This window comes from Scomber scombrus, chromosome 17, assembly GCF_963691925.1.
Source record: "Scomber scombrus chromosome 17, fScoSco1.1, whole genome shotgun sequence".
In the NCBI taxonomy this organism is placed as follows: Eukaryota; Metazoa; Chordata; class Actinopteri; order Scombriformes; family Scombridae; genus Scomber; species Scomber scombrus.
The window spans coordinates 14,824,614-14,836,865 of NC_084986.1; the positions used below are offsets into that span (position 1 = coordinate 14,824,614).

General features: G+C 38.3%; 1 protein-coding gene across 1 annotated transcript; it reads left to right on the forward strand.

Moving 5' to 3' along the window:
* Positions 1–5,586: 5,586 nt before the first annotated feature.
* LOC133998073 (visual system homeobox 2-like) lies at positions 5,587–11,487 on the forward strand. Its single transcript, XM_062437816.1, has 5 exons — positions 5,587–6,013; positions 6,670–6,757; positions 7,342–7,465; positions 9,596–9,776; positions 11,159–11,487. Exons 1-5 carry the CDS (start codon positions 5,587–5,589, stop codon positions 11,485–11,487), a joined length of 1,149 nt encoding a protein of 382 aa, XP_062293800.1.
* The last annotated feature ends 765 nt before the right edge of the window (positions 11,488–12,252 follow it).

The following is a 12,252-nucleotide window of genomic DNA, read 5'->3' on the forward strand; positions in this document are numbered from 1 at the left end:
ATCAGACGGAAAGAGCTGAGCGTGGTTCAGAAACTCTGCCAGAGCAACCCTGACCCAGACCGAATTTAAACTCTGTACTGAGTGAATTATTGGTTATTTTGATTAGCAATATGTTCAGCAATGCACTATTTATACATTTGGTGTACAAATAAATTTAGACTACTAGATTAATTGTTTCTATAAAGTTAAGGGACTTGTGTAGATTATAGTTCCAGCACAACATTAGTTTAAATTAATTGCATTTGTTTACTTTACTTCATTGACAAAAGTTCAGTTGTAACTAAATCATAACTGTACATTTTTGTCCATCATGGCTAAAATTGATTGTAGTCAAATGGAGATGAATACTTTCCCCACGTACAGACTGATGACAAATTAAAGGAAAAACCAGTACAGATCTGAATGCTTGACCCCAACAGTGAGGGGATCTGGTGGCTCTGTTATGCTGTGGGGGGCATTTTGCTGGCATCGTTTGCGTCCACTTGTCCCTTTAGAGGGAAGAGTCACTGCAAATCAATACAAAGTTGTTCTGAATGATCAGTTCTATCCTATTTTGAAACATTGCTATCCTGATGGGAGTGGTGTCTTCCAGGATGACAGTGCCTTCATCCATAGAGAATGAGGGGTCACTGACTGGTTTGATAAGTATGAAAATAATGTGAATCATATGCTTTGGCCATTACAGTTACCAGATCTCAACCTAATTGAACACTATCGGAGATTTTGCAGCGGTATGTTAGACAGCGCTCTCCACCACCATAATCAAAACACCAAGTGAATGAATATCTTTTGGAAGATTGGTGTTCATCCCTCCAGTGAAGTTCAGAGACCTGTAGAATCAATGCCATGGTGCACTGAAGATGTTCTGGCGGCACATGGTGGCCCAACATCTTGCTAAGACACTTTATGTCTTAGTACTTTAATTTGTCACCCTTCTGTATCCACTGATGTCAGTGACATGTTTCTGTCACAAGCTCAGTCTGCTTTGGCACTTTTAACATCTCATTGTACAGCAGTTCACATTATTTAGCCTACTGTTTTAAACTTCATTTAAGTTTTGTGGACTTTCTTAGTAGCTGGATAACGTTGATCCTATCCTACAGGTTTAATCAATGTCTCTAAAACTGACCCAGGATAATTTCAGAAAGGTAGCTTTGTGACTTTGGTGCCTTACAGATGATGCTACATGTAGCGAAGAACAAAATAATGCTGCTAACAGGCATAATTTGTTTAAACTCAAATTACAACTTTCCGTTTTAAGCTGAAGCACATTTTAAACTGTTAAAAAAGGACTGATATTAGAAAAACATTCACTGATTAATTTCCTTATTACTGGATTTAACCTTCATGGAGCCTTGAATTTAAAAATACTTCAACCTATAAACTTACTATGCACACTGACAGTTATTGTATCAGCAATTTTTTTTTTAAATGTAGTAGATTTAGAGATAAAACATCTAAAACAAGAAGAATTTCTTTATTATGTTCACAACATGAAATCCTTTTAGAAACAAATAATCAGGCCTCAACCAAGCTATTCTATACTGTCTAATGTTCAAGTTTTTCCTGATTGTGCTATTCCTCTTTCTTTTTTGTGGATGAGTTCAGATGTGTATTATAGTTTCAACACAAGGCTACGAGACAGAGATGAATCCTTTAAGAAGCAGCTGCCTCTGGTTGGTCCTGAGATGAGATGAGCTGCATCCTGAGTGAAAGGATGTGATTCATGTGACGTCATCTGCATGTCTGCACATGCGTGTGTGCGCGTGTGTAATGTAGAAACCTCATTAGCATAGCTACTGGTATGGCATTGATCTCTTCATTCACCTCTAATGAAACGTCTCTCCAATAGCCTCTCGTGAGACGCTGAAGGCAATTTAAGCCGCTTTACTCCCCTCTCACTCTCAGACCTCACACGGTTTACAACTGTGCCATTTAATCTCTTCCTTTTAATTATTTATTTACCCATATATTTGTTAGTTTATGTGTTTATTTATTCGGCACAAATCAAGTCAGCAATCTTTTGAATTGTATTTTTTCCATCACAGTCAAGATGGAACTATGCTAAATCGTTTACGCAGCGTCTCAAACTTTAAATAAATATTCAAATTGTGAAAAAATTATCTTCTTTACAGTCCAAAGTTTGATGTTATATTTATTTATCTCCTTACAGTCCTGCCAGGATTTTACTGCAGGCCTATAGTCCCTTATCCTGCAGGGAAATGATGCGCAGTGTGCTGCACAAAGCACCCTGACACGCAGGAACAGAAAGCCGGATCATCAGCACGACCGGGTTAATGCCACATCTCCTGATCATATCTCAGATTACACAGCAGCACTAAATCTGTTGTGGGTCTGACCGTCACTGACAGACTGACGCACGAGTGCCAAACAGTCCCACAGGAGCCACCTTTTATTTATTTATTCATCGCCACATGTCTCACTGATAACATTGCACCTCCGCTTCCACCCAGCGCGTCCACTCATCTCCGTCTCTGCTTAATTATTTCTCCAGATGTCCAAAAGTGTGCCGCAAATTATCTCCGAACGATTGAAACTCGGCAATAATTGAATAATGGCTGATTAGAGAAGATTAAGCTTGTGGATATAGGAGAGGAAAAAAATGTTAGGAGTATCTTCACTTCATTTCACATTTCAGAGAGTTTGAATTTGACCTGAGGTTTAAAACTCAGATTCACACTGTGATAAATGAGTGTGAAGGGGAAGCTGCAGATGATTTCCCCTGACAGACTAAATGTGTTTCTACGCTCTCACTTTCAAAATCAAGATTTACTCGCTGAAACATTTTGCAACCTCTTTGTCTGTGTCACAGTTATTTGTTTTATTTGATATCAAACCTCAAACAAATAAACAACAAAAAAAGACGCTTCAACCTCAGGAGGTAAATAAATCTGTTGTTTCACTGGGACTGTTTGTCTCATGTTTAATTGCCACCCTGTTGTGCCCTAAATACCCCGAACTGGGACATTGTATTCTTTATCACGTGACCCGTCAAAGAATTTAAAAAAGCTTTAATAATCTATCAACAGATGCGCACACAGCCACCAAAGACAAAACGTTTAGTGCGCAAACCTAATTAGAATATGCAAATCGCAGTGTGCGTTATATGGGGCGGTGGGGATGGAGCAACAGTCTGGCAACAGATCAGTTTTCAGTTCTTCTAACAAGAGGCTGAATTGATTAATTAACTAATAGAAAAATTGGCTGATGAGAATTTATGACGTTTCCTTCGTTTTTCTTGGAATATAAAGGCAAGAAGATTCGGCCTGTGTTTAGCAGTGCGCATTAAATATAATGGTGTACATTTGTGGATTATTATTGGCTTATTTAAGGAATTTTTTAAAATAGAAAGATAACATTGATTGGAAGCACTGAAATGTCTGTTTATTATTTAGCTGTCTGGTGTACAGTGTCATATGGATGCATTTAGGTAAATGGTATCACACATAATGTTTGTGTTTTTATTAGCATTAGTAGTAGTAGGCTAATTTTTTATTACGTCAAACCTGCATTGTAGGCTGTCACATCACTGTGGTACAAATAGCTAATAACTGGACCATAATGGCCTTACAAGCAGTGGCACACACACCAAAAGGAAAAAAAAGATTGGTTTTCTATCACTCATTTGCACGTCACGTCAATTATATAATAGTGCTCGTTCTAGTTTGTGAACTACAGCTTCTGCCTGCTGAGAAGATATCACAGTCAGATTGTCTCACAGTCAGTCAGTTGTAAGCGCATCGCACTGAATTTCATAGTTTCCTCTGACCTGTCACCTTAACTCCCTCTCATCATTGTTATTCACTTTGCGGTTTGTGTTTGTCACTTTCTTTGTGTGAGTATCCAAGCATCACATGTTATAGCCTACCCCTGTCACTGGGCTTTTCATTGGAAGAGTAGTGGATTTTTCTTCAGGTTTCCCTGGATTCACCTGACTTGTTGACCTAGGTATGTTGAGTTTACAGTTTCGCCCATCATGAGGTATCCGCACTGGATATATTACCACGCCTGTCACCTGTGCCAAAGTGAGTAGCTAGTCACTGAGCTATCCAGTACACATAAACCTTTCTGTTTTTTTTCTGCCACACCATCTATCTATGGGTGGGGTCTGAAAAGTTCACTGTAAACCCAGATTTTGTTGCTAATTAAACTTTTAGTGTTCATTACTTATTATTTCATGTTTTGTAAAAAATAATCTCATTACTAATGTCCGGTTTCAACAAGTTTGCTTAAGGCTAAATTGCAAATGTGTTAATAGTTACTATTGCAGTTACTATTATAACTGCAACAAATTGTTGCAAATGTCACTTTCACTGCATATGTAGGCCTAATGACAACATGCTATAGAAAGTAATACTGTAGTAGTTTTGCAATACAATCATTACTTGTTAGTTTCTCTTTGATACACCCTATGAGTATAGTTTTATACAATGGAAAGAATAAGCTACTGTTCGACTTATCACTGTCCATCCAGTTTCTCTGTAATAACCAATCCACACCTTTCCTGGCATCTCTGACTCTCTCTGACTAGGCAACATAACTTAACATTATTGATGGTTATTTTATGTGAAATGTCATTATTGTGTTCTTGTGTATATCGTTTATTAGGAACTCTGATGATGATGACTCATTGACTTTGGGATTCTCCTCATTGAGAATGGAGGTGCTGTGAAGCCATCGCTCCTTCCATCTCAGTTCAGCCTCGTTGAAGATTGAGAGAGAAGGTGTGATGGACAACATGAAAGACCTGCCAAAAGCTGCTGCTCTGTAGAGCCATGTTATGTCAACATCCCATTGGTCTGTAGACTAATGGGGTGCTTATTTTTACTTCTCTTTTGCTTGACAATTTTTTTTATTGCAGTGAAACATTTGAGACAATTGTGACTTTACAGTGTTCTCAAATGAAATACCTTGGAGCATTTTAATGTATTGTTTAATTTCTTTCCTTTCATGCAGCTTTCCTTAAACAACGTATTTAATACAATCTCAACATCAAAACAGTGTAATTAGTAAAGTCAACTAGTTAAGTGTGTGGCCCTACAACCTTTAACCGCCACTGCTTACAAGCTATAGAGAATTTTATTTAGCAAAGCAGGATCTGTTTTAGTCCATTATTTTCGTTTTTCAGTATTTTTGGTCTGACTGGTCGTTTGATGACACCTTGTTGAAATTGAAGCTGACTTTCCGGAGATAAGCCTATATTTACTTTTATTCGTAGTAGTTTGCTTTTCTACCAGCTATAAGAAATTATATTTTGTGTTATTTGTAAAGCTAGGAGAAAAACTGTCCATGTTTTATGTCATTTCCTGTCAAAAAGTCGAATATTACAATTATTTTGTGATATTTAATTTCTGGAAATGACATTATCTACGCATTAGTAAAGCTTGATGGGACCCATGGAAACTTCAGTGTGGAGTCTCCTCTCTTGTGATTGGCTGCCGCATGTTGCCTGTTGAATAAAACGCTGAGCAGAGAGAGGGCACAGAGATAAAGAGGAGCATCACTGCTCATTGCACCAGGGACTTTTTGAGGGATTGGAAAATAAAAAAGTGGAATCCCACCGCCATGACAGGAAAGGAGGGAATTGTGTTTTCAGACTCTGAGAATAAGCAGAAATCAGCTTCACAAACCAGCGTGAACCACGGGGGATCCCAGCTGCCTCCTCCAGCCTGGAAAATGGCCCCCACGGCACACCGACGCACCGGCTTTGGGATCCAGGAGCTGCTCGGCCTCAACAAGGAGACGCCTGCTGCATCAAGGCGGCCGCTGGAGGCTCTGCCACACAGGGCACACGTCCTGGCCGCCAGGTCGGCCCTCGGACACGGTGCTCTCGGGGTCGGTATGGGTTTGCTGGGACCAGAGGGAATACACTCGTTTTATAGCCAGCCTGCTTTTTTGGAGGTGCTGTCAGAGGCGCAAAATGTGCACCTGCAGCCGCTGCACAGAGCGGCGCACATGGACTCACAGGACGCACAGCACTCTGCCAGCTCGGGTGAGTGTTTTCAGTAAACCGGAGGTGAAATAAAACATGTTGCTGATGCAGAGATTTAAATAATATTCAATTGATCAGATAAATAATATTATAGCAAATGTGTAACGCACATTTCGCGTGATGCACTCAATCAAAGCGGTTTAAGAAATTATTTCTTGCTCATATTAGTCAATAGAAAAGAGTGCAAGTGTCAATGATTTCCCGCCCTGTTATCTTCTGATAATAAAGATATTCAACATCATATTCACTCAGAGCAAAGAAGGTAAAATTAGATTTTTTTTAAATTAACATAAAATATAAGATCCACACAGGAAAAGGTTTTGCTACAATTTTTTTATAATTCAAACTTAATCTTGCCCATTTTGGAAGCTTTTTTCGTTATTTCTTATTCCTATATAATTTTGGACAAATCTGTACACAATAATAAATAATACAAATCAAGAAAACTGACTTTTATAGAAAGACATGAGGTATACTATGAGTTTACTATGTTCCATGTATTTATATACTATTCATATATTGTCGTTATTAATAATATCTCAGTTCTTGTTAATAACATTTGAAGATGATGATAAATATCATAAGATAATTACTAACTGATCACTGCGTCTGTCGGTATATTTTGACGCTTGTTATTGACTGATGTGTTTCCTCAGATTCTGATGACATGAGTCTCTCCGGTGATAAGAAATTCTCAAAATCCTCCATGAGCCAAAGCAAGAAACGGAAGAAAAGACGACACAGGTAAAACCAACACGACAAATCAAAGAAAGCACATTTATTATAATGCATATTTAACAGAGTTATGATTCAGCATTTTGGGCCTTTTTTAAGATGTTAAAGTTTTGTTTGGTGTCACTGGCAAAAAACAAAAGGTCATAATTAAATCCTTTAATTTCACTTTTATGTTTTTAATTCTCGTAAACTGTTATATTTAACATGTTATTAGCCTAAAGTGTAAGTGAGTATTATCATGATTTCCTCCGTGCTGTCTTTAAAAATACATCGTTCCTAGTTTCATCAGGAGTAATAACAAAAACGTATATTCGAGAAAAATAAAATAATATACCTGTGTTAGGAACAGTAAAAAATTATACTTGTTTTGTGTCATTAATATGTGACTCTATAGTTCTAAACTGGCATTGCTTCATAAGAAACTGTATTTCTCAATTTATTTAGTATGTACTTAATTCAAAATAACATGCTGGAAAATGATGATTTCATTCAATTTTCAGGTGCTGTAGTCTCATTTGTGAAAATGTGATATTAGTATTCTAAGAAATCCACATTTATCATTGTCACACGTTCTTCTGTTGTTCTGTCTGCAGAACCATTTTCACTTCCTATCAGCTGGAGGAGCTGGAGAAAGCTTTTAATGAAGCTCATTACCCTGACGTATATGCCCGAGAAATGCTCTCCATGAAAACGGAACTGCCAGAGGACAGGATACAGGTGTGTTTCAGTAACTGAACATTTACAAAACAAATTAAAATTAAAATGAATGCTTCAATCCTCTTGCTTTCAGAGAGGAAACGGGACAAAAATTAACACAAAAATGTTTTCATTCACATAATTATAATCAGTGTTTCTCAACCTTTTTAGTTTCAACAACCCCCAAATTGATATACACCAGGCCATGGACCCATATTTGATAAGATGTAGTCTCAGGGATCCTCATCTGTAAAACAAGTTATTCCTAAGTGTCTATACTGTAGATTTTCAGATTAAGCATGACGTGTGTGAACAGAACAGTAATTTTTATAAATTCTCTCATTGGACTAACTTCTAGTCAATTAAATAATAATTAAATTAAAATACTCCCCAATTTTATGGGGACCTTTTGGAACCCATTCAAGGACCCCTGGGGGTCCCACAAGCCCAGGTTGAGACTAGCTGATGTAGATATTTCCATCAATATAAGCTTATTTAACATTAACCCACAGTTAAAATCAGTTGCGGTGGCCGTGCATACCACAAACTCAGATTTCAAAGTGTTAACAGGAAAATTTTCACACAGGAAAAAATGAAACAATCGCAGGTTGAGCCACCAGTCAGCTGCTCCATCATCATCTCCACAATACCTTCTACTTTCACATTAGCAGCCAATTCACCTTCACAGTGTAATTAGTTAATTGAGGAGAACTTATCACCTCTCTGCCTGCGAGAGCGGGGCCGCAGCCCTCAAATGAAATGATAACTACATAGAAATTAATTAGCACAGGTCAGCAGGCGAGCAGAGGGCTCTGCCTGGCTGCTATGAGCATTTTAATTTCCCGTGATATTTGAGGGCCTGTCTCCCATCGATCGGGCCTGGAAATTAACTTATTTTTCAATCAGCCTTTACGCCCCTGGGGTCACCTCTCGTTGGAAGCACTTCACACGCACACACACACACACACACACACATGCACACACACACACACACAAGTGAATACACACACGCTTCATGCACACTCACACTGTTGCTGTCAAAAAGCATGATTGCTCATCTGAGGCCCATCTTTTTATGAGATGGAGGTTATCATCAGATCTACCTGAATAGCTTTCCAGGCTCTCAGCTTTAAATCGTTTTTAATTCGGCGCGCACACAACACACACACATACACACACACACACTCCCTTTTACAATCTCATCCTGCCTCTTTGGCCGTTTTAGGATGCTCATGTTTTCCTCATCCATATTCACAAGCCTGCTGAGGCTATTACAAGGTCTGGCTTGGTGGAAATCAATTTAGGCACTTGAGGAGCCAGAAGGAGAATAATGCACAGGCACAGGCACAGGCACACGCACACACACACACACACACACACACACACACACACACACACACACACACACACACACACACACACACACACACACACACACACAATAGACAGAAGACAACATATTCAGCAGAGGAACCACGAAGAAAAATAGAAATATCAAACACAGAATTTTAAGGGCCTTTGCTCCAAACATATTTGTTCAGCTCACATATTTACATTTAGGGCCCATTAGAGACCTGTGAAATGAAATCTTCTTCATGAACAACCTTTTGCTGTTTTAAACCTCCAGCAGATGTCATTGTTCTACTGACTATTTTTCATCTGCTCCACAAAATAAGGGGTTAAGAAATGACTATGATTGTCACATCAAAATATCAAGCAACAAAGATGAATTGAGAAAAATGTAATCACTAAAAAAATGAGAAGGAAATCCCTAATAGTGGTCTTAATAGAAATTAAAGATTTTCTCCAGACATGTTTTAAGACATATACTAATTTGAATGATAATTTGTTTCTGATGTGGTTTTTCCACAAAAAGCACATTTTTGTCATGTTTTGTCCCAGACAATATCTCAAATAACTACTAAGTCTGCAGAACTTAACCTCACAGTCATTTTTAGGTGTGTGGTAACATAGCTGCATTGGACTGGATATGTTGAAATGTATCAGCCTCTTCGACGTCATACATAGCTATAATGTTCCTTGATGCTCGACAGGGTTTGGAAAAAGCATGTTGTCACTACTGGCTGGCAGGAATGGGTGCAGATAAACAATTACCTTCATCTAATCCTTGTATTTCCTTCATCTCTCCAGGTGTGGTTTCAGAACCGCAGAGCCAAGTGGAGGAAAAGGGAGAAGTGCTGGGGCCGCAGCAGTGTGATGGCAGAATACGGCCTGTATGGAGCCATGGTCCGTCACTCCATCCCGCTGCCCGAGTCCATCCTCAAGTCGGCCAAGGAGGGCATCACAGAATCTTATGCCCCGTGGTTATTAGGTGAGTTGCTGCAGAATTATAGAATGCGTGTTACATGTCAACCTCAGATGGGAACAGGCCTTTTTCACTGATGATATTTTTGATGTGACAGTGGAAAAAGCACAGGTTTGAATATCAACATGAATAATGGCTTACTGATAACAGAACAGAGCCATTGTTAATGATATTGGTAACACCTGTTAAAATGTCTGCTGTAAAAAAATAAATAAATAAAACAATTATATGGTAACCTGTAACTGACATGTTCAGTTTAGCAAGAGAGATTAATAAGCTAGCTCATAGCAGAAATGGCTGGTGTTTGAGTGGTTAATTAGTCATCAATTAATTATTGAGTAAGAAATGATTAAGTAAGTATTAAGTCATACAGCACCATGCTTCATCAAAGAGCATTGAAAAGGGTTAGAAATATTTTTGTGTATTGGTGTGGACCTATGGGACGGTTGTGGGGATTGTTCATTGTTTTTGATGGTTTTTGGCTGTAGACTTGCATCAACACATATTCAGTCATATGTACATTTTTACTTATATTATTTATGCTTGTTGTTAGTGTATTTTCTGGTTGCCTTGTGTTGCTTGTGTAGCCTCAACTTGGAAAATGAAATAAAAAAAATTAGTCATTAAAAAAAAGAAATTCAGTACCAATCAAAAGTCTGGATATAGTTTCTCAGTCACTTGAATGAGAAAATTTGAAATATCAATACCCTTAAAGATATCAGCTCATTTTGTGAAAGGGAGCAGTAAAAATCATAATAATTCCCTATTTAAATATAGACATTCAGACTTTTTACATTAAAATCCTTATAGCTGGCTGTTGGCTAACAAATCTGATCCATGCTTTATTCAGCCTAATACAGATACAATTATGGTTTTCTATTCCTTTTGTCTGTAAATTTACTTTCACCCCATATCTTAGTTGCAAAATGATAGCTGTGGGTCCAAATAATGAAAATAAAATGTTCTACTTTATTTTGTCTAATTTTGTATGCGTTGAATATGTATGGGGCTGCTAGGAGTCAATAAACGTGCCATATTGTCAATAAAAGGTAACAGTCAATACTAAAATAATCCTACTTCATCAGGACAGATTAGAGCAAATCCTCCTCTCTGGCCTCATGTCAATTGATTAGTGTAAATCAATTAGGTGGGTCTAATTGAATAAGAGGTGCTATCTATCTATCTACCTATCTTCCTCCTCTTCATTCTCTTTCAAACTCTATTTCAATGTCAAACACTTTGGCAAATGTGGCAGTTGAACCATTTAAAGGTACTAAAACCTGAAATTAGTGAAAACAATGAGATCAATGATAATCTGTGTCTTAGTCCTCAGACATAAAGTTATCTTGCTCCAAGGTCTAACTGGAGTAAATGTCTCCTCCTTTCAGGTATGCACAAGAAGTCTATTGAAACCTCGCCCACCCCACCTGGAAAACCCATCAGCACGTCACCAACCCCAGCACAGGAGAAACCAGCAGACAAAGGGCTGGAGGAGGAGAAGGAGATGGAGAAGCAGACAAAGGACCCCACATCTCCATTTTCTAAAGAAGAACTGAGGGAGAACAGTATCGCTGTGCTGCGGGCGAAGGCACAGGAGCACAGCGCGAAGATGCTCGGGACAGTTTCAGAAAGAACAAATGGCCATTTAACACATAAAGAAGAAGCTGAGGACAAGGGGACGGAGGAAGAAACGGCAGAGGTGGAAGAGAGAAACTGAAAAAGAGTTGCAAGATACGGACTGGTGGTGAAATACCTGCAGATCGGAGTTCACAAAAGGCAGAAGTCTTGTGGTATTGGTTGAAGTGAAACTTAATTGTGAGGTTTAAGTCATCCAATGACTATCTCTGCCTCACTGCTCTTAGAAATATTTGTTTGGCTATCCAAAACTCCAAACAGCACATTACCTTCTGATGACACTCTTTATAGGAAGCTGAATGAGGCTCAAGCACATTTATGGCAGATTTTCTGACATGGAGCTGCATTATATTTATTTTATTTTAAAATAAATTGTTAACCCTAAAACTGTGTGACATGGCAGCTAATGCAACATTCAAATTTTGAGAGCAGAGTGGCATCATGGGAGGGTAAAACTTTCCCATCAGCAAGCATCTTGAGCAACATACTGACTCACTCTCTGCTTCAGAGGAGCTGACTCCACTGATACGTGTCCTCTGACCTCTCTGTGTGGATTTCAGTGAGTAACTGAAAACCACACAGTTGGTACCAAATCCCACACTTTATATGAAAGGTTATATCTCTAAAAAGTTGTTTTCTTTCAGCTGCTCCAATATTTCTGATGTATATACTGAAAATAAAGTCCAGTAGTTAATACTGTACTATAATGTATAGTTAACATCAATTGTCTGTGTTTGTCTTTGTATAAATGTAACTGTAGCCTTATTAAAAGATATTTAAGCAACACAACTCTTGCAGAGTGAATCATCCTGTTCTTACTTTATCTTATTCTCTCTCATTTTCCAAA

What these genes read in the sequence shown, in the direction of transcription:
- LOC133998073 (XM_062437816.1), top strand. Translation starts at nt 5,587, where the DNA reads ATGACAGGAAAGGAGGGAATTGTGTTTTCAGACTCTGAGAATAAGCAG. An exon ending in TGCCAGAGGACAGGATACAG is followed by an intron (nt 7,466 to 9,595) that starts GTGTGTTTCAGT and finishes TCATCTCTCCAG; the next exon opens with GTGTGGTTTCAGAACCGCAG. An exon ending in TTATGCCCCGTGGTTATTAG is followed by an intron (nt 9,777 to 11,158) that starts GTGAGTTGCTGC and finishes TCCTCCTTTCAG; the next exon opens with GTATGCACAAGAAGTCTATT.